This window comes from Cebidichthys violaceus, unplaced genomic scaffold, assembly GCF_023349555.1.
Source record: "Cebidichthys violaceus isolate CVI_PGR_0920_01 unplaced genomic scaffold, fCebVio1.0.p SCAF_6, whole genome shotgun sequence".
In the NCBI taxonomy this organism is placed as follows: Eukaryota; Metazoa; Chordata; class Actinopteri; order Perciformes; family Stichaeidae; genus Cebidichthys; species Cebidichthys violaceus.
The window spans coordinates 6,620,338-6,642,468 of record NW_027176816.1 but is presented as its reverse complement, the minus strand read 5'-3'; the positions used below and the strand labels follow the sequence as shown (position 1 = coordinate 6,642,468).

The 22,131-nt window shown below is 43.3% G+C and overlaps 1 protein-coding gene across 1 annotated transcript in view; it reads left to right on the top strand.

The window, feature by feature from the left end:
* wnk3 (WNK lysine deficient protein kinase 3) overlaps window positions 1–21,296 on the top strand; it is a 36,639-nt gene extending 15,343 nt beyond the window's left edge. The window contains exons 3-25 of the mRNA XM_068732716.1: window positions 1,836–2,008; window positions 2,518–2,738; window positions 3,812–3,969; window positions 4,159–4,247; window positions 4,376–4,595; window positions 4,875–5,217; window positions 5,333–5,451; window positions 5,573–5,773; window positions 6,328–9,651; window positions 9,959–10,002; window positions 11,002–11,137; window positions 11,233–11,349; window positions 11,439–11,540; window positions 11,642–11,690; window positions 11,809–11,961; window positions 12,062–14,196; window positions 14,406–14,652; window positions 16,421–16,506; window positions 16,602–16,939; window positions 17,117–17,352; window positions 17,442–17,537; window positions 17,621–17,784; window positions 18,109–21,296. Of these exons, the coding sequence (XP_068588817.1) occupies window positions 1,836–2,008; window positions 2,518–2,738; window positions 3,812–3,969; window positions 4,159–4,247; window positions 4,376–4,595; window positions 4,875–5,217; window positions 5,333–5,451; window positions 5,573–5,773; window positions 6,328–9,651; window positions 9,959–10,002; window positions 11,002–11,137; window positions 11,233–11,349; window positions 11,439–11,540; window positions 11,642–11,690; window positions 11,809–11,961; window positions 12,062–14,196; window positions 14,406–14,652; window positions 16,421–16,506; window positions 16,602–16,939; window positions 17,117–17,352; window positions 17,442–17,537; window positions 17,621–17,784; window positions 18,109–18,663 (9,306 nt within the window). The 3' untranslated portion in view covers window positions 18,664–21,296. The remainder of the gene's footprint in view (window positions 1–1,835; window positions 2,009–2,517; window positions 2,739–3,811; window positions 3,970–4,158; window positions 4,248–4,375; window positions 4,596–4,874; window positions 5,218–5,332; window positions 5,452–5,572; window positions 5,774–6,327; window positions 9,652–9,958; window positions 10,003–11,001; window positions 11,138–11,232; window positions 11,350–11,438; window positions 11,541–11,641; window positions 11,691–11,808; window positions 11,962–12,061; window positions 14,197–14,405; window positions 14,653–16,420; window positions 16,507–16,601; window positions 16,940–17,116; window positions 17,353–17,441; window positions 17,538–17,620; window positions 17,785–18,108) is intronic.
* The last annotated feature ends 835 nt before the right edge of the window (window positions 21,297–22,131 follow it).

Below are 22,131 nucleotides of genomic sequence, written 5' to 3'. Positions count from 1 at the left end.
GAGTCTGTCTAGACAGAATCTCACCAACTGAACTCTTTGTGACCTTTGCCAACCATAAAGCTGTCTGATACCACACTCAGTGAGAGACACGATAGATGCTGAGGAGGCAGCAGACAGGGACACATGGGCAAACACTCTGTGCCAAACAGTGAGGCAGAGTGACACTGTGACCAAGGAGTGAGACGAAGGAGTGAGACAGAGGACAGAGGCACCCAAACACAGGCAGTACTCCCAGACAAAATAAAGCACACCACAAAGACGATACTTGTAGATATGGGTAGAGGTGCTGTAGAGAGAGACAGCATTGGGACCTAAGCATGGTTAGATAAATCTGCACACAGTCAGGTAAACACACATAATTGCTTAAGCATGCATGCATATAGTAACATGAGGTAGTTGGTGTTAAAGGAATGAGCGCATGAGGCCAAACCTAGGCTGGCTAACTTATTCTTAGCCATAATAGTGCATCGAGGAACAGCCTTTTTGTTGATGCTACTTCCCTGTTCAGAGGGGAGGTGTGGAGCAATTGCCTCCACCAGTACTTCCAGAAAAGGACACTGAACCAGTAAAGATACACAGACACACGGGGGAAGAGAAACAGAGGCACAAAATCAGTGCATGCTCGAAAAATACCCCCATATGATAAATATAGAAAGAGGTAGGGACAGAGAAACTGCATTACATGAAAATCTTTTTATATACATACAAACATCTGCAGTACAGCGTGTCCCTTTGGGGAGATCTGTGTAAAACAAAAAGCTCAACATCGATGAAATTGATCAGTGAAGAGCCAGTGTTATGATGACTTCTATTTATAGTTTTGTCTGTTTGTGACGTGACAATGGCTGCCACCCGACTCCCTTACAGATATCAAGTCAGACACACTGTTTTGTTTTTTCTTTTCTTATACAGTATTTTGCTTTCACATAAATGGTTAAAGGTTGTCTGTTGTTAAATGCACAACCTTTAACCATTGTTAAGTGTTTTTTTCTATTTATACTCTTCAATATCATCAAAAAATTTCCTCACACAGCAGGTCACAAGATCAACAAAGGTCAAAAGACCACACACCTGAAATGCTTTGTTATTGTTTGTACACATGGAAATAACAGACAACAACAACAGTTGCTTGTGACAAGTCTAAAAATACACACTGACTTCGTAGAGCCTTTCAGCATTTCCTCCACATTAAAATGCTTTCATTGTGAGGACTGTTTGATTCTTCAATGTAATATCACAAGTGCATCACTTGCATATCATAAATGCTATTTCCTGTTGATATTATATATGGAATTTAAAAGATAGTTGTTTTTTTTTGTCTGAATACAGCTGATGTTATTGATGAGAGCACCAAGAGTTTAAGAAAATAGAAGACTACGTAAGAATACACAAGCAATACGAGACATGATATTGTGTGTATTTTTTTTTAAACTGCAGAACAGAGCACCTTCTCTGCATAGCATACAAGACTCTACCGTCTTTATAAATAACCTATGCACCAGTGTTTGACAGAGGGATAAGTCAATGGCTGTGTTTGTTCCTGTGGGATGCTGCCTATGCCAGTGAACTGGATTTCTGTCATGTCCATTCTGGCCGCCATACTGGGGATGTGTGGCAGATGCAGTAGAAATTTGTTTTATAAAGCTAAGGGTTGGGTGTTGTCTCAGCACTAATGCAACGCTGTATTGCTAGCACCATCTAGTGGCAGTAACAGTGTTTGCAGTTGTGTAATTGACAGAGTATAGGAATCATAACCTCGAAAGCTCTGGGGAAGCCAGAGCTTCAGCCATGTTCATAGTCACGCCATATAACTTGTTGTGTACCTCTCACTTCAGGACCGCAAGCTGACCAAGGCAGAGCAGCAACGCTTCAAGGAGGAGGCCGAGATGCTGAAGGGGCTCCAGCACCCCAACATCGTCCGCTTCTATGATTCCTGGGAGTCTGTGCTCCGTGGCAAGAAGTGCATCGTACTGGTCACAGAACTCATGACTTCAGGAACACTGAAAACGTTAGCTCAACCTCCTCTTTTCTATTGCTCTTCACTCTATGACAGATCACTATTTTTGTGTTGTTTAGTTTCGATGTTTCAGCCAGTCATGTCACTACACCCATTAGAGTAAATGTCACTCATAGGCAGCAGCTCTGTACTGCAAATTGTTATAAAATGTATGGCGCACTTAAAATTACCAAAAAAAACAAAGCTGATATACAGTATACATCATGATTTATATCTATGAAAGGCCTAGAAAATGTAAAGTATTTACTCTCACTTATGTCATCTGTTGCAGTGTCAATTGTAGCTGCAGTGCAAAACAATAGCTGTATACCTGCCTTCATAGTAAGGAAATATCAACGCATGGTGTTGATTTTTCAAGTGCTGCTCAATAGCATTGAAATTCAAAGGTATTTATGAGAGGGTTTTGTCTCTCATGGGATCTAGCTATCTAGCTATCATCAGTGGCTGATTACAGTTTTCTTTGTTTCCACTACAAAATCCTGCTCTATCTCTCTGCACAGTTACCTGAAGCGCTTTAAAGTGATGAAACCCAAGGTCCTGAGGAGCTGGTGTCGGCAAATCCTGAAGGGCCTTCACTTCCTTCACACCAGGACTCCTCCAATAGTCCACCGGGACCTTAAGTGTGACAACATCTTTATAACAGGCCCCACAGGCTCGGTCAAGATAGGTGACCTGGGACTGGCCACTCTTATGCGAACCTCCTTTGCCAAGAGTGTCATTGGTAAGTAGACCAACTACCTCTAGGGTTCCTATGCAGTATGGAAAAGTAGGAAATTGTTTTTCTTTTTAGTAGTCTGTTTAAGTATGGAAAAAGGAAGAGTATATGGAAAACAAATTGTGTTTCCAGGCTATTACTCCTATTCTGTTTTCTAAAATATAAAATTCAGAATTTATAAAAAAATCAGCGGCCCCCCAGCGCAGCCAAAATGTATATAACTGTGTAAAAGAGCGTGGGCTAGAGCGAGCTTGATGTCGTTGAAAAGCAATGTTAGAAGAATGGAATGCAGCTGAACGCACACTCCTTCACGGAGCTGCGTCTCCGCTGGTTCGTCACAAAACAGCTCTGCCCAAAGCGCCATATGTTTGACAGTGGAACGTTGTCCAACTTTCTGCGTAGGAGTGCACTGAATGGCCACAATGGGTAAATTTGTCCAACATCTCCAACATGGGGGAGGCGGCAATTGTAAGCCATTTGCAAAGGGCAAAAAGCACTGTAGTCTTGTCACAGCATCCTCTGCACTTAGGGATGCTCAAATATGATCAACAAAATGTCCCGAGCAATCTGGACATTTTTGAGTCTGGAAAAGTATGGAATTTTTAAATGTAAAATATTTAGGAACCCTGTGAACTTCTGAGAGCAATGCCAGGCATGGAGAAGCTACACCAGTAAACTGAGTCAGGGCCTTTAAATATACTTTTCTCTGCATTCAGCACTGTTCAGATTTATACAGAGGTCATCAGCTGCCTGGAGGTATAGATTATTATTGACAGAGTCACTTTAAAATCCATGTGGGCCGCACTTAATGCAAACATAGACCACTGATGAGATGTTAGAGAACTTAAAGCAATGCTCTGTGAGTGCCATTTAGCTCAATAAAGTTTGACCCCGGAAGCAAGAGCAATCCCGAGGAAGATTGTTATCAGAGTTTCCATTCCTCCGAGGACTTTGGGGCATTAGTGCTCTGCGGACATTGTTATGTGACAGTAAATACAGATTGTAACAGTGACAGTGGTGAAATAGTATTCAGCTGTTCTGCTTGTAATTGACTGTGAACTATCGTCTGGTCTTAACAGGAACGCCAGAGTTCATGGCTCCAGAGATGTATGAGGAGCACTATGATGAGTCTGTGGATGTCTACGCCTTCGGGATGTGCATGCTGGAGATGGCCACCTCAGAATACCCCTACTCTGAGTGCCAAAATGCTGCTCAGATCTATCGCAAAGTCACAAGTGTGAGTCTCTTTGACTGCAATAATCTCAGACAAACTCAACTCATTTGTGGTGATGACATGTGTAAACTTATTCTTTAACAGTTTATTGAAGTGAGATCCAAACTCAATGTCTTCAATGATTATATACAATATCCCAGAATCTAATTCCATCATTTCCCCTAAATGAATTTCCCATTTATTTTTGTGCAGGGTATAAAGCCAGCCAGCTTTGATAAAGTGAATGACCCAGAAATCAAAGAGATCATAGAATGCTGCATTCGTCAGAACAAGAGTCAGAGGTAAACAGGTTTTACTTTCATTGCATAATATACTACATTGTCTCATGCTGAATTCCTGATCAGGATCATAAAACATGCTGATGCCTGTTTCACCATCCCTGCTCCTTTTGTTGTCTCTCTCTTGACAGGCTCTCAATCCGAGACCTCCTTAACCACGCATTCTTTGGGGAGGACACAGGGGTCCGGGTTGAGTTGGCAGAGGAGGACACAGGCACCCAGGACTGTCTAGCTCTCCGGATTTGGGTTGAAGAGCCCAAGAAGCTAAAGGGGAAGCACAAAGACAACGAGGCCATCGAGTTCAGCTACGACCTGGAGAATGATAGCGCTGAGGAGGTGGCTCTAGAGATGGTGAGATTTATGTAGTAGAAAACTGGGTTTGTGTGAGGGTACAGTGTGGGATAAGGTGGACTGGAAAAAGGTTTTGATTCTTAAAAGGTTGCAGAAAGGTAATGAGGGAAATCCCTAATTTACCAGCCATTTCAAGGCACCTCCTGCTGACCTAGATTCCCTCAGCCCTCCTCTAACCATTAATAACTCTCTCTCTTTCTCTCTCTCTCTCTCTCTCTCTCTCTCTCTCTCTCTCTCTCTCTCTCTCTCGCTCTCTCCCTCCCTCCCTCTCCCTCTCAGGTGAAGTCAGGATTCTTCCATGAGAGTGATGCCAAGGTGGTGGGAAAATCCATCCGGGACCGTGTAAATCTGATCAAAAAGTCGCGGGAGCGTCGACAGCAGCAGCTCTTCCAGCAGCAGCAAGGCTTCGAAGAAAAAAGAGACCCCACTCTCACCTCCTACACCTTTTCTCATCCATCCTGCCCATCCTCACTGGGGCCAGGGGCAGCTGGACAGACCGGAGGAGGAGGAGGAGGAGGAGGAGGAGGAGGAGGAGGAGTGCAGGAATCTGAAGAGCTGGCTGAAGTGGACCAGCATGTCATGCAGCAACACATTTTCAGTGGGACAAACCTTAGTCTGCCAGGTAGAGTATGCACCTTCATTATATATTTCATACAACAGTATTTTATAAGGAGGTACACTTCGAGTTAATACGTTTTTACATTCCTTTTTCTTTTTTAAAATTGTCTTTCACTCAGAAGGTGAGAGCATTGGGTCTGCCAGCTGTGAATCTTATGCAAGTGGACAGAGCCAGGCGTACTCCCAACAAGGGGAATCATACACCCACTCTCAGAATACTCTCCCCCCTACGGCATCTGTACGTCTATACCTTGTTTTCTTCTCGTTCATAAATCACACCAAACTGATAAATTGATCACTGTTTGGAATCTTTGTTTTGATAAATCACATTGTTCATTAACTATTTTCCTGCTCTTTAGACTACTGGCGCATTGACTCATCCTCAAATGCTCCCAATTGGTGAGAGTGGAAGTGTTCCAAATGTGCCTATTGGTCAGAGCGTTAGTATGTCTTGCATGTCCGTAGGCCAAAGTGGAGGGGGACCTGTTGGTCAGACATATCTTCAGCCCAGTACCATGGTTCCACAGGTATCACAAAGTGTCCCTCAACAAATGTTTCAGGTAAAAATGGTGATGAAACTAATTAGTATTAAAATTAAAACCCATATTTACACTGTGGCTACAACATTTAATTGAATTATTGTTATTGTCAATGGAAGTAAAGCTATGGCTCCACTACTTAATTACATTTTGGGTTCTTTACCTTTAAATAACTATTTATCCAACCACAAATCATTCTCTTAATGCTCTGAGATTGACCATCTGACTGTATGTTGTACAGGGTTTCCCCTGGGAGATTAGTTAGTTGGTGATATGTAATGGTCACATTTCCTCTCAATTAAACCTGCTGTATAGACGTGCCGTGTGAAACAGTGCCTCTGCTCTTTTTACCTGAGCGTTAATGTTTTACTTCATTAAAATGTATTTACTTTTTCTAACTTAAGCTGTGCAGTCTGTACACCTGCGCTATAAAACCCTGTGGGAAACCCTGTTAACATTAATTGTGTTGATAATTTATCCTCCTTGCCAAAGCTAATTCTTACCTAATTTTTTCACCACTTTCTTTTCCCTCTTCTTTCAACACCAATCATCATTCTGTCATTATCGCTGAGTAGTCACAAACATTCCCATCAGATTCATTTCAAACTGCCACCCCCCATGGGTCATTGGCCCCCTCACAGTCATACATACCTCCTGTTTCCCCACAAGCACCCACTAATGTTCTCACTACATCCATATCAGTCAATGATCCTGCTGGACTAGGGGGGACTATTGTGCCCCTCGCTCAGCAGACCCAACCCCCTGCCACTCCCATGCAGCTCACTGACATCATACCCCATGCAGCACCCCAGCAAACACAGCCTGTCATGATCCCTCAGCAGACTATTGTCCAACAACAACAGATAGCGATGGATCCCCAGACCACCACCCTTCAGCAGCAGCCGCAACAGCAAATGGAGGCCCAGGCCACTCTGCTCGATCAACAACAAGTTAGTGCGACTCAGCCACCAACGGAACATCATCCACAGAGCCTTTCAGCTATAGCTGTCCAGAACCATCAACATGAGCCTCAGCAGCAGATCTATGTACAGCAGCCTGTTCCACTTGTCCAAACGACTTCTCAGCAGCAAGTATTACCTAAACACACAGGGATGGAGCAGCGAGCTGTGTCATTGCCACAGCCTCCGACTTACAAACCACAACCAACAGGGGATCCTCGTGAACAGACCATGATACAACCACAACTGCGACAACAGCTTCAGCAAACTCTGTTACAACAGCAACAAGCTTTACTACTCGAGCAACATCAGACGTACGTCCAGCAACAGCTTGATCAGCAGCAACAAAAAGCACTGCTTCAACAGCAGCAACAACAACAGACCCAACTACAACAACAACAACTGGAGCAGCAGCAAGTGCTTATACACAAGCAATTATTGGATCAACAACAACAGCAAGCTGTTATTCATCAGCAACACGAGAAGCAGCAGCAACAGCAAGGTCTTGTACAACAACAGCAACCACAACAAGCACTTTTACAACATCAGTTAGAGCAGCAACAACAGCAGCCTCCTTCACAGCAAAAGCAGCAGAATGAGTTTTATCAACAAATTGGACAACACCAAAGTGGAATACAAAAAGAACCAGAGAAGCAACAACAAAGTGGACAACAGCAGCAACAAATTGTATTGCAGCAGCAACCCCAGCAGACTCAACAGCAAGCGGAACAATTGCATCAGCAAGCCTTACTCCGACAAATGGAACAACAACAGCAACAAGCACTAATACAACAGCATCTGCAACAGCAGGCTATTTTACAACATCATCAGCTACAACAGAAAGCTCAGCTACAGCAACAGCAGCATGAGCAGCAACAAGTGCAACTCAAACAGCAGATCGAGCAGCAGCAGCAAGCTCTGTTGCAACAACAGTTTGAGCAACAGCATCAGCAACAAGTCCTGTTACAACAACAACAAGCAGAGAGATTCCAGCAACAGGCTTTGATGCAGCAACAAATTCAAGGGCAGCAGCAACAAGCAGCCATTATCCAACTTCAGCAAACTGAGAAGCAAGAGACTGTCCCAATTCCACAAAGTAACAGTAAGCAGCAGATTCAGCAGCAACCAACTGATATGCAGCACACGTGCCTCCCAAAACTAAACGCCACTCAGTTTACACCTCATACCGCTCTCACACAGCAGCAAGTGATGGAGCAACAGCAGCAAGCAGCATTGATCCAGCAGCAGCAAGCATTTGTTTCCCAGCCGCAGCATCAGGCCTCTGTAATGGAACCCCATATGCCAGCCGGCACTGAGATGATTCAGCACCAAACTCAAAAATTATCACAGGCCCAGGTACCCATGGCCATTCAGACTACGCACATCCCTGTTCAGACGTCTGCTGTTGTCCCAGCTCAAGTCCTTTCCCAGCAAGGACAAAGTGAGGCTCATCCCCAGAACCAGGTCCCAGTCCAATTTATAGCCCAGTCCACAGTCCAAGCAGCTCAGGCTATGATTGAGGCCCAAGTATCTCCTCCTGCGGCAGTGATCCAGCAACAGACTCACGTCATCCAGGCCCAGCAAATTCCTCTACAGACAAGTTACCCAGGACCTGCCACACTCACACAGAGCCAGGTAACTGCTCAGCCAATAATCCAGACTCAGCCTCTGCACCTGACAATTGGTCAGTCCCAGCCACCACATGGTCAGGGCCCAACTGTGGACATTCAGATGATGGGCCAGCAAAACCAAGCTACTGTCCACCCTCCAGCTGCAATTACCTCAATTCCCAGTCAGATCCAACATGAGACTCTTGTTCAGCAAAATGCTCAAATGCCAGGACTCATGCAGTCCCAGCTCCAGCAACAAACTCAAGGCCAGTCACCTAGTCAAATGCATGCTCAGGCTACTGCTGGTCTTTTGACTCCTCAGTATGTTTCTCGGCCTACCCACCAAGCCATGTCGTCTGTACAACAGGATGCAACTCATGTGACACAACAGCAGCAGCAACAAGAGCCAGTTCTGCAGTTTCATCAGATGATTCGGTCTCCTGGCTCAGCTGGAAGTGTTGGAACAACAACAGATTGCCTCAATTCTGTAATTGACCCTGCAAACTTTGTTGCCATTCCTCATCCTGTGCCGCAGGCTGGAAAAGCCTATGTTCAAGGCCAAACAACACTACACCCAGTTGTTCAGGCCCAGCAGCAGCCCCTAGGAGGCACTGCTGACCCTTCAGTCATTCAGTCCATCTCCCAGCCTCCTATGCCTCAGTCTACTGTGCATTACCAGCAACAGCTACAGAAGCTTTCTCAAGCGCAGCAACCACTAGCTCCACCTCCTGCACAGGCCCAGATACTGGCACAGCCCATCCAAACTCCCATCCAGCAACCACTTCCTATGAAGCAGGCTTTGACAGCCCTTGACGACGGTCAGCTGCCCTCACAGTGTCCACCTGCTTCACATCTGATGACGCATCCTTCTGCACAGATAGTGGCAGGGGCCCCTCCATCTCTGCAGCACCAAGTCAAGCAGATGCTGCCAGCCCTCACACACTCACAAACTAGCATTCAGGGCCAAACAAACTCCCAATTGCAGACACATGTTCAGACACACACTGAGACACCTATTGCTGAACAGTCTGTGCTACCCCATGCTGTCTCTCCTGCACAACAAATGCCCCTCAGCCCGTCTCATACCTCATGTCCCCCAACATCACTACCACTTCTTCCATTCCTACCATCCCACCATCCCGCTGCTTCCCCTGTGCCAGAGCTGCCTACGTCTCCGCCACCGGCCCAGGTAACCTTACCAGGGCAGGCCTACTTTATACCCACCTCCCCTCCACCTGTCACTGCTCTACAACCGCTTGACTCTAATGCCCCCAAACTGCCCCAAGCATCGCTGCAAGACTGTGACCTTTCCCTGCTGGGCATTGCTCAGGTACAGGAAGAATGAAAGTTGGCTGTATTAATAAGGAAATTATTTTACTTTGCTGACATACTGGCAGAATGATTGAGAGTACTGCTATCTAATTATATGAAAAGGCTTTGACTTTGTCTTTTGAATTCAAACTAACAAGTGTTTCATTTTAAAACATCAGTATATTCATAGCAGTACATTTGTTAATAAATTCAATATCCATTATTACATTATAGCTTTACTTGCATCTGATGTTGCTAATGTTTTTTTTGTGTCTTTTGTTCCTTATACCTGCATACTTTGTGCCTGTATTCATGTTACTCTACAGGATGGTCCGTACCTGTCAAGTACAGAACATCATTCTTCATTAGGGTATGTCTGATATCGTTACCGTCTGATGTTAACTCTGTTTTTCTGATTGTTCTCGTTGCATGTCCAATCACTCAGTATGTTTATCCGTAATGATTAACACTATATGAGTACTGATAAGGAGATATTCTGAAAGATTTAATTGAAAAAAGCAGCTTAAAAGTGCAAAACAATTTGATTTGTAAAGTGTAATTGGACTTCTAGAAGTGTAAACACATTAAACCTCTCTTATTTTTTGCTGTGAGGCTTGCTAATGCAAGTTCCAAGTTGGATTCACGAAACTCTCTTAATTGATGAATACCACCTGTTAATGAGAAAGGGCACATTTGTGATATTTTATAATTTGCCTAACCTACACCCTAAAATTGCCCTGTAAAGGCTGCCTGTTTTATTCACAAAAATATCAAATAACCCAACAGTACGTTGTTTTGCAGTGTCAGTAGTTAGAGGACCCAAACTTGTAAGAACATATTAATAGTACAGCTTACAACAACGTTTTATCAGAGCAGGGCTGCACTGTGACATAAATAATGTCTCAGTAAATTGGCATTGCAAGATGATGACATGTTAAACAGAATATAATTTTGCATTAAGTCTGCGTATGTTGCATATTTAAAAAAAAGTAGACTTGTCTTTGCACAGGACTCATACGACAGGTCTGGACAACATAAGAGAAAATGTGTTCATGCCACATATTCTTATAAATAACTTGTACATAAGAACAAGTTTGGACATGTGGTTCTTGCACGAGGCCCATTGCTTGTCCGTATCGACATTACACACATAGTTGTCAACATCTCTGTATGTATAATATATAATGCATTTAGATTTATGTTTTTGTGTTATAAATGTACAGTATGCCGTTACTAAATCTATATATTACATATACACATTTTCAGAGACTTACAGACAATGCAGTTACAGTATGTGGTCAGTGTCTCGCTCTGGGTCCTGTAATTTTTATCATGATGTGTAACAACACCACTACTTTGTCACCCACAGGTCTGTTCCAGCTAATGGAGAAGAAACATTTCAGCTCTTAGCCAATGGGAAGTTTGAGAAATTAAAGACACAAATGAGAGCTTCCTGTCAGAGGTCTGACAAAATTTCACATCAGTTTCAACTGAGCATGCTCCAGGTGAAAAAGCTACAAGAAATAACTCCTTATATTGCTAAATTACGTGTGCTAATAGATTACAGCTATATATTGTAAATTTGTGTTGTCCTACCTAGGTGTCGGGCAGTGGGGACAATATGGTGGAATGCCAGTTGGAAACCCATACCAACAAGATGGTGACATTTAAGTTTGACATTGAAGGGGATGCACCAGAGGACATAGCTGACTACATGGTAGGCTGCTTATGGATTACCATCGTCTGAATTACTGGTAAAAATGTCTATGCAATAATAATTGTTGTTTGGTTACATTGTGTTTGTAGGTGGAAGAGGACTTTGTCCTTGATGTAGAGAAAGAGACATTTGTTGAAGAGCTTAGAGCCACAGTTAAGAAAGCTCACGAAATTCTTCAAACACATTCACAGGTATTTTGATTTCCATACTTCCATCTATCACCTTCTCCCCTCTCGTATTTTTTTGTTTTTGATTGAATAACGATGGATTTGAATCTTTATGTATTTATTAGACTGGATCAACTGACCAGTTGCATGTGAGCACTCCCACTAGCTCTTCAGGTGAGTTAGGAATATATTGTTTCTTAGTCACAAAAAAGTGTCATTACAGTATGAGAAAATGCTGTACATTATATAACCTAACATGTTATGTGTAGTAAATTGTCTTTATGATTTTTAGTGGACTCAGTGCCCCATTCCTCTCCAGTGGGACGCTGGCGCTTCTTTATTAACCAGACCATCCGCCATAGAGACTCTCTATCGAGTCAGGGAGCAGGCACGCCACCACCCACTGCAGAGATGATGATACCTCAGTCTCCTCAAACAGAGAAAGGTAAGCTCTACCCAGGTCACTTTTAATACTGTGGCTTATTAATATGACTGACATGACAGCATAACAGAAACTAACTATGTGTTCCTCTCTGCGGCTGTAGAAAGTGAAGCATCCCAGAGTCTGGAGTCCTTGACGGGCATGGCCTTTCCCCCCTGCTCCACCCTTTCTGCCACTTCCCCTCCAGTCTCCACTGTCTCAGCCCCTGCCTCCATGGTCCCCTCAGCCACCGCTTCCCTAACTCCTCACACCACTGCCTCTGAAAGCATCTCTGCACCAGCCTCCACTCTCGAGGCCTCTGTCCCTGTCACTGCTTCAGGTGGTCTTGAACCACCAGTCCCCACCTCAGATTCTCTTGACCAAATTCACACTGTTCCCTCATCAATAGCAATACCTGCTGCTAACTTCCCCACCTTGTCCACTGCTCCTATTGTTGTGTTTCCCACACCCACCACCATTCTCCCTGATGTCCTCACACCTCCTGGAAGCAGTGGTTGCTCCACTGTAGGTCAAAGTATAGGGGATACAGTAACAACTGCTCCGAGGTCATGTGTGCATGCAGTGGGCCGGTCGTCAACCTCTTTTCATTCCCCTCCTCCTGCTGCTGCAGTGACCTCTTCTGCAGTTAGCCAACTTGGCATGGAGCAGCAGCAGACTCTCACCCAGGTGGACAAACCAGCCCCACAACAATCACAACTACCGCAGCCACAACTACAGCCTGCATTACAGCAACAGGTACCAGTAGTTCAACAGCAACTGCAGGCAATGCAGCTTGAACAACAGGCACAACAGATACAGCGGGAAACACCACAGCAACAACAACAATCACAACATCAAGTGTACCAAGAACAAATTCAGCTGCAGCAGGAACAGGCAATGCAACAGTCTCTCCCACAGTTACAACATCAGCAACTAATGCAACAACAAATACCACTTCAACAACAGATGACCGAGGTGCAAGTGCTGCCTCAGACAGGTCATACAGAGTTGTTACAACAGTCTGCGCCTCTTCAGCAGTTTCTGCCACCAATGTCCCTTCAGCAGACCCAACAACAACTTCTTCAACAGCAAACACCACAGTATTCCCCACAATTGCTGCAGCAGCCTCAGTTACAACAAATATCGCAGCAGGTTATGGCACCCCAAGCTGCTGTAGTGCCTCAACAGCAGGCCCACATTGATCTCCAGCAGCAGCAACAGTTAAACTTGCAACAGACAATACACTTACAGCAACAGCAAATGGTGCAACAGCAGCTCCAGCAGCAGCAACATCAGCTGTTTATGGGTGCTGTAACACCAGATCAAAGCCAAATGCTGCCCCGGTCAATTAGTCAACAGTTTCTTCAACAACAGGCACAGCTCAGTGTTAACCCTGTACCGCAACAGCAGATTCCACAACAAACACAGATTTCTGCTGAGCTGGTACAAAAACATATACAGTCACAGAAACAGCTGCAACACACTGAGCAGCAACAAGAGATGGTTAAAGCCATGGACACACCCCAGAAACAGCAGCAGTTCCCGCTGCAGAAGCAGTCCTCTTTACAGATGTCTGAGTCAGAGGTGTCCGCAGGAGAGACAAGTTTCACAGAGGACACATGCAGCTACTCTACCCCTTTCCACCCTTCCTCTGACTCGTCTCTGCCGCCTCTCCATCTGGGCACCGCTGAAGCCCCCGTACCCACTCTTTCTCTCACAATGACACCATCCCCTGCTCAGCCTTCCTCTGTGGCCGAGTCAGACAGTGAAGGCCCCCCCAAAATTGAATTTGTAGATAACCGCATAAAGACTCTGGATGAAAAGCTGAGGAACTTGTTGTATCAGGAGTACAGCAGCGGGGCAGCCCTGGCCGGGGGAGCTGCCTCTGGCCCTACATCTGCTGCCTCCACATCAGCAGGAGGAGACGAGTCGTCTGAGCCACAGTCGCTCCACCACCTGTCCTTCCCCCCACCTCCCTCCTCCTCAGATACTTCCCCTCACTCATCTTCCTCCTCTTCCTCCCCCACCACCTCCCGTTCCTCCTCTACCTCCCCTGACCCAGAGAGAGATGGCGCAGGAGGGAAAGCTTCCTCAGAAGTGCGCAACTTTGTGGAGATGGGCCCTGTGGAGCAACAGCCTGGCCCATCTCTCCCCTCCACCTCTGCCTCGTCCACCCCGCCTACCTCTCTCCTGCCTCCCTATCAGGATGAATCGGCTGGGCTTCAGCGTCCACCTGTACCAGGAGAACCAACCATTCTTGTGAGTGAAAACCACAGATTAGATTTTTGATTTTTTTTTTTTTTTTTTTATAAAAATCTTTTTTCACCATACTGAATTTACATTATTTTACTGTTTATATTTCAGTGTATCGCCATTTAAAGCTGTTATATTTGTTGAGGTGAAATATTTGTGTCTCTCCGTTTCGAACAACTCCATGCAGCCACTCTTAATTGTCTTAACTGTTCTAGGCTGTACCCCCACACTCTGACACCAGTACCACTGGAGACGCATCGTGGCCCCCCAATCAGCACCCGATCCCCCTCCGGCCTGGACACCAGAAGCACAATGCAGGAGGTGGATATTTTGGCCTAAACCTGACATGTCCTAGTATCAGAAATCCTGTTAGCAAGAAATCCTGGACTCGCAAATTCAAAAACTGGGCATGCAAACTGCGCCACTCCGCCAGCTTGTTCAAGAAGCCCAGAGTCCAGCAAGGTAGCGTCCTCTTAGGGAGCGAGAGAGAGAGAGAGAGAGAGAGAGAGAGAGAATGGGTTGTTGGGGCATGGACTTAAATCTAATATCTAATACTAGTTTTAACATAGTAAAATAACTTTCCTAACCTTCAGGAATGAATATCTGTTAATTTCTAAGGATGTTAATGTTTACAGCTAAAGAATCTTGTTTTCATTTATTGTAATGTGACAATATTCTCAATGCAATGTAAGTGTTGACATCACTACATACATTATTGTTTTGTTTTCTTTGTTTCTTTTCTGAATTCCTTTTTAAATTTCTTGGCAATGTTTCCTTTTGCATGGGTTGCTCACCCTGGGGCGAAAACAGAGGAGAGTAGACGAGGGTTGAAGATTGGCACAGTGTAGGAAGAGGTTGGCATCAGAAATCTGATGCCCATCCCAGTGCAGATGATCTCTGGAGTAAAGCCCAGCAGTGCCTGTGACCATGACATATCCCTTCATATGACATCCCCCTTTTTTTGCCCCAAATCCGTAAGCACAGACAGCAGCAACCACCTCACCTCCACCTGCCGGCTCAGTGTAGACAGCACCATGCAACTCACATCATATCACAAATAAGATAGATGCTAAGTTGCTAAACTGATATTATGTAATCAGTTCAGAATATGTGTACGCTTTCTATGTCAGCTCCTAGAGAATAGCATTGCTCCATGAGAGTCTACTATGTCCCATAGTTGTAGATGATGCATTCATGAAGATTACTTCCTCATTTAAATTATTTCTATAACATATTGAGATTATAATGAAAGTCCTCATTTCTAGTAGATATTGCGCACATTACCCAGGGCTTATGAGTTACTGTTTTGCATGGGTAGGCTTTTCATACAGCTAAGATTTATCACACTGGTAAAGTATTTCGGCCATCTTGCATGTGTTTCTGTTTCTATGTTTAACATGTACAGCTGTAGCTTAGATCCTTTGCTACAAGTTCACCTGCATGAGCACACATGTTATGTTCTACATAAGTGAATAATAATGGATCATTATCTGTAAGTAACACCTATATACAGGCTGCATATTCATATGTTGGTCTTAAATTATGCAGTGATTATCCATGTACACCCTTTGCTAATGTAGTAATCCCAAATATCAAACACACTGAACATTATCACTGTGGATCTGAGCACAGATCTCAATGTGATATTGGGCTTTGTTGTCTGGTATATGAGTGGGAATATGGTGAGAATGAGAGAGTGGATGTGTGGGTGGGTGGGGGTATACTGTTGTAAACATTCAACTGACATTTCACGATGTGTTTTCTTTTAATTTAATGACCTATTATAATTTTTGTTTTCAATGAAACAAACATTTACCACCCCTCCCCACACGCCCATTACACATTTCTCTTAAGGTTGATTTTTTTCTTTTACATCCACAAAAAACATTTATTCTTCATATTGTTTTGTTGTTTATAGTTTATAAAAATGACGACCACAGAACTCAATATATGATGACACATTTCATACATATACCTGCATGCAAGTCATTTAATTCACAAAGTTAATGATGTGTAACATTGATGAGGGATTTTTAACACTGTGACTTTGTGTTCGTGCCCCACGTCTCTATGTGCATCTGTATGTGTCTCTGTCATGTACATTTTTCTGTGTCTGCTGCTTTTGTGTGTCTACCTCGTCATTTATGTGCTCTTTATACTTGTGTCTCTGTGTTCCTGTCTCTGGGTCCTTGTCTCCCCTTTTTGTTTTTCATCATTGTCTCTTTATCAGATGGAAGTTCCAGCAGTCAAACACTTAGAGAGGAGAAGGAGGCACCACTGCCAAATCCACCTCATTCACGCAAAGGACGATTTCAAGTAGGAGCCGTAGTACTGATTGTATCTTTGCTACTCAATTAGTCTGAACCGTCAATGCAGTCTGGACAAGCAGGTAATGTGTCCTCTGCCATCAGGTGACTCCAGTGCCCCAGTCCTCTCCCCCGAAGGCTGCGCCATCAGGCCATGGAGGCACTCACAGGAAAGTGGGCCGCTTCTCTGTAACCAAGGCTGAGACTAACAAAGAGGACAGGCAGACTGACAGCTCCCCGGTGTCCCCTGATTTGGAGAGGGAGAGGAGGAGATCTCGGGCAAAGGACGGAGAGAAAGATGAAAGTAAGAGGACTCCAGCAATGGCTCACCTGCCTCGAGGTCATGGACACAGCCACTCACCCCTGGGCAGCAGCGATGATGATGATGAGTGTGAGCTGGAGGATGAAGACCTGAGAAAAGAACTACACACGCTCAGAGAGAAGTAAGTCAATGAAGGGAAAGATTTAACATCATTGTTGTGTCTTGCCTTTATAAGAAATGTTTTTAAACTTTTTTGTTTTGCATATTCATTGTTTTTTTCCATCTTCAATTTCAGTTCATGATTTTACTGAACCGTTCACCACCTGCTGCTCTGTGTTTTGCATCTCTTCCTCTGCAGGCACATCAAAGAGGTGGTATCCCTTCAGTCCCAGCAGAACAGAGAGCTGCAGGAGCTATACAGACAGCTTCGTTCCCTCAAAGACCAACGGCAGAGTCTGCCTGTCTCTCTGTCCCGAACAACTCCTTTTCCCACGGGACCTCCTGTCCTCTCTCCTCGAAGGCCCAGGCCAGCCAAAATCAAACTCCGGCCCCGGCCTCACTCTCACATGGATAACAACGGAGTCACACACTCTGGTACACACTTTTCTAAATTCTTTCTCTTTCACTTTCTATTCTTCTGTTGTTTGCTTTCTATTTGAATGTTTCTCATATTTCCCGTCTAGGGATTCAGCAGTCAAGTAGTTTCTCAGGTGGTGAACAGAGTAGACTGCCACTATACTGCAACCCAGAGCACTGCCCTTCACTGCCTGCAAAAAGAGGTACAGTTTGTCATCAATATATCAAGACAACACAGAATTGAATGACAATTAGTGGTATGATACGTGCCCTCATTTTTCCACAGATCACAGTCCTCTTAGAAAAAGCACATTCACAGATGAACTGCACAAACTCGTTGACAATTGGGCAAAGGAGACGGTGGAACCCGCTCCGCCCAAGCCTTCGCTGAATCAAATTAAGCAGATTCAGCAGGTGCAGGAGTTGGGAGGCTGGAGTCAGTCGACTGAGGTAGGACTACGTAATATGCCTTCATCTTTTACACCATGTGAAATCAACCTTTAATATATGGTCGGAGGGATTGTTAATGTTTTATCATAAATGATGTGGATATGGTTGTGCTTTTCCAAATCACTCTCATAAAAGATGTTTGTATCAGAAAAGATTATTAAAAGAAGCAAGACAGCATTTAGTTGGTTCTAATATGGAGTAGAAAAATAGTTTGGGGCAGAAAAAGCAGAAATATACATACATTTGTTCCAAGAGCCAACAGTACCAACACGTTATGTTTGTGCTGTAATGCTCCCTCAATGCTCATGACTATATTCCATACAGGTGGCTCCGCCAGGTTGGTTTCCAGTGGCACCACTGAACCCCCAGGCACCCCCGACCCCTGCCAGCTTGCCTGTGGCAGCCCCTTCCCAATACACAGGTGGAGGAAGCCTGTCCACCCTGCACTCTCCGGGACCACCACCGCAAACGCACCTGGCTCAAGTTCCACAGATGCAGCAAAGTTTACACCTCCATCAGTCTCTCCCCCTACAGCAGATGACCTATCAGCAGATACCGCAGCCCCTGATGCAAACTCCCCTACAGTCCCAATCACTATCACAGACGCAACCCATCACCCAACTGCCCCATTCACCACCTCAAGGCCAACCGCTGCTGCCTTCCCAAATAGCCACATCTCCAGTGTCCACTGTCGCGTCTCTGCTGCCTGGCAGTGGCACAACTGCACCTACAGATAGCACTGCTGCTGGAGGGGCATTTGGTTCCTGTTCCTCACCCTCTTCAACCTCTTCCTCCTCTTGCTCTACTGCTGCTCTACCTTCCAGTGCCAAAATTCACCCAACACCCCCCACCTCTACTCTTCCTCTGGGACAGAAATAAAACCAAGGTGAAGAGTGAGGTCAATATGAAGGTGCAAGAGATGGAAATACTAAGTGGATCAGGATGTAAAGCAGATCCCTTTGGAGTGCTTGTTCTGTGTATGCATGAGAGAGTTGAGACTGCAATGAATATGGATTCCAGTGTACTTTTTGATGAGATGGGGAGTGAATGTGAGAGATGATAGATTATGGTATGTACAGACGGGGGTAACATGGAACACAGCGGCTGGGGTTTGTGAATCATGATATGTTTGGGTGTTAAGATATACAAATTCTTAAATGTATGAGTGTGTGTGTGTGTTTATGAGTGTGAGTGTTTGTGGAGTATCCAATTACATATCCCTTATGTCCTTTTACAGAAATTAACGTTCATGTTTTTGTTTTCAAACCTACTCAGTTGGACCTGAATTCTCCCTAAGCAAAGACAATAAGGACAACATATTTGACAGTGTGTTTAATTTGTCAATGCTTACAGGACTATCAATTTTAAAAGTGCAATTAGTAATGGTCATCTAAATTGATCAGCATGTATTGTATGGATTTGTCTGTAAGGCATAACATATTTTTGTAGAAGCACATTGATGAAAACCAGACATATAGAGGATCTTCTCATAACCATTACATGAAACTATACGCCTACAGCACAATGCGTTTCAATGGGCAATGAAAAAAAATGAAACCACAGCATGTTAGTAGAGAAAGGTAAAGTTCTCTGGCTACGATCATTACCACAACGCGACCAAACACACTGTCGCAGTGTTGTTCACTGGTACAGCATGTGCTTCATTTTTATCATTTTATGTTTCGCAGTTGTAACATGCTGAGTGATGTGACATAAATTCAGATAAATTATTAATGATATGATGGATAATTGAAATATGCCATCTCTGTTCAGTTGATACCTGGGTACACTCAGCCTAAGACTGCATGACCTTATGACTAACTTGACTTGCCGGACTGCAAACTGCTTGCACTTGCTGTATATTCATGAATCTCACATTGAGTATTTGCAGAGTACTGAGATAATTCAGTCATGAGTACATTTTCTTTCGGTTCATTTGACATTTTTGCTTTCAGTTTGAGCTCTGCATATCAAAGTATATCAAGGTGTCATGCTGAGGAAGAAGATGAAGAAGAAACTGCCAAGTTATTATAGTCTGGGGAGACCATATGGGTTATACCCATATTGCCTTTTAAAATGACGACATTTTTTGTGGGTGTGTGAGTGTATATTTTTTGTGTGTGACAAAGCTCTGTGATAGTCGCATGGTATCTTGCATTATAAATTGCATCCCTGTTTCTTTCATTCAAAGCGGCCTCTCAAATGTCACTGTACCCAACCTAAAATGTCTACCCTGCCAATGTTTTGGGCTTGTTTCCATAAGAAACACAAGTGAGAGGTTAGACCATATACTGGATGAAAGCTTGATGTCCAACACCGTTGTCAGATCCTCACTTGCCTATTCGTCAACTTTGTTTGCCGCTGGACAAATTCCTTGTTTCAATTGTAAACTATTTAGTCTTTGACCATAGGCTGTCAGTGTGAATGCATAACTGTGGGCCATAATTGTGCTTTATGCACACTGCAAAAGGTTTACTCAAGTCAGAAATGTCCCATTCCTCTATTTCTTAACACTTCATCTTAAAATGCAGAGATACACAGAGTATTATATTAGCAGTGGATATATTACTTTACATTTTATTGGGTTATCTGTGTGATTAGCCAAACACACATTTGGCCAACAACTCATTTTGGCATAATAAGTAGCCTGTAGTCAAAGCAGAATTTGTGTTGTATTAATGATAGAGAGACTGTGTGCCCCTGAAAACAGCAGATTGTTCTGGTTGTTGAAGACTGCTACATGTGAGTCAAAGACATTTAAAACATGAATGGTTAAGGAGGACGAGTTTCTGCTAAAGGGTACGGTTGTTCAGAAACTGCATAATCTAGAATATAACAACGATTTCCTGTATTTTTCAAGACAACCCACATTGTCACAGAGATGTAGTTCATTATTAGTGAAGGTGAGATACTGTGCTGTCATGTCTGATACTAACATGTTGACTGCAACCAACAGCTTAACGGTCATGATTCATGATGTGGAGCTGGCTTTGTCCTTGAAGTGTTACCAAAATGTTATCTAAAAGATAAAAAATATTTTTGTATTTTGAAATGGGGTTGTACAAATTGTAAAAATGTGTTCTCATTATTATAAATCTGAGGTTATTTGAAACTAGAAAACACTGGTTTTCATCTGTGTTTACATGGGACTTCCCTAACTTGATATACCTCTCTGAGTCCTGACAGGCCAGGGTCAAATAAGACTATATTTAAAGAAGTTTTGATCATTTTGACATCGTATTCCAGTTTTCAACCATGACAACCTGGAAGACACATAACATACTTACATAAGTCTTCCTATTAGGCTCCAGGTCAGATTTAATTCACTCACAAATGAATGCAACAAAAATCTGGGGAGTCCCACAATAGCATGACTGAGAACCAGTGATAAAAGTACATTTGGGCAGAGTAACCTCTAAAAGTAAAGTATGTTGCTGGTGATATAGCCTCTGTAAATTGCAACTAATTCAACTGTTGATTTTATTTATGTTTTGTAACTAATCAAAATAAATGATGTAAAACATCAAAGTAAAATGGTGTGTGGATTTTTTTATATTTAGCTTGGCAAAACAGGGTACTTCTGCAACCCACAATGACTTAATGTGGATGTTTGAGGTTTAGTTTAGTTTATTCCAATATTCCAAATACAGTAGTAAAAACACAAGCGTAAAATACATTGTAAGGAATAACGAAGGAAAGGACTTCTTTCCGTTGTGGTCACTGTTGTTTAGTCAATTCATCCTCACCACAACAAGATGGAGACAGCCATACATAACAAAATAACGAAATGAATTAATGAAAAAGTAAATTAAAGGGTGTGCTATCTGAGATGCATTAAAGTTTTCACCTAAAAAAAAATATTTTGAGGAGTTATTTAATTTACTTTACTTTACTTTTTTTTTATATATATAATACTATAATATACTATAAAAATACTATACTCTATTATTGGCATAAGATAAGCTGAGGGTTTATTGGGTGTTTGCATAATTAGACTAGATTTCATATTCTATTGGGCCCGCTTATTTCTTTCAAATCATAACTGGAGGACAATTCATAAAACTGACACCTTCAAAGTTTCTATACTGACGGGAAATAAATCCTGGGATGAACATTTAATTTAAGATCATGTGAAATTGATGAATTTATGAATGTACTTGCGTGTTTATTAGCACATTTACTGACATGTATTTGTTTAACATGATTATTACAAATAAAACGTTTTTTGCAAGTTAATGAAAAGCTATGGTAGCCTATTTGACATGTGTCTGCAACTTTTTGCCGCACAAACGTTGCTCAACGTTTTTTTCCTGAATGCAACTCTACATTTGACTTTCTTCAACTTTA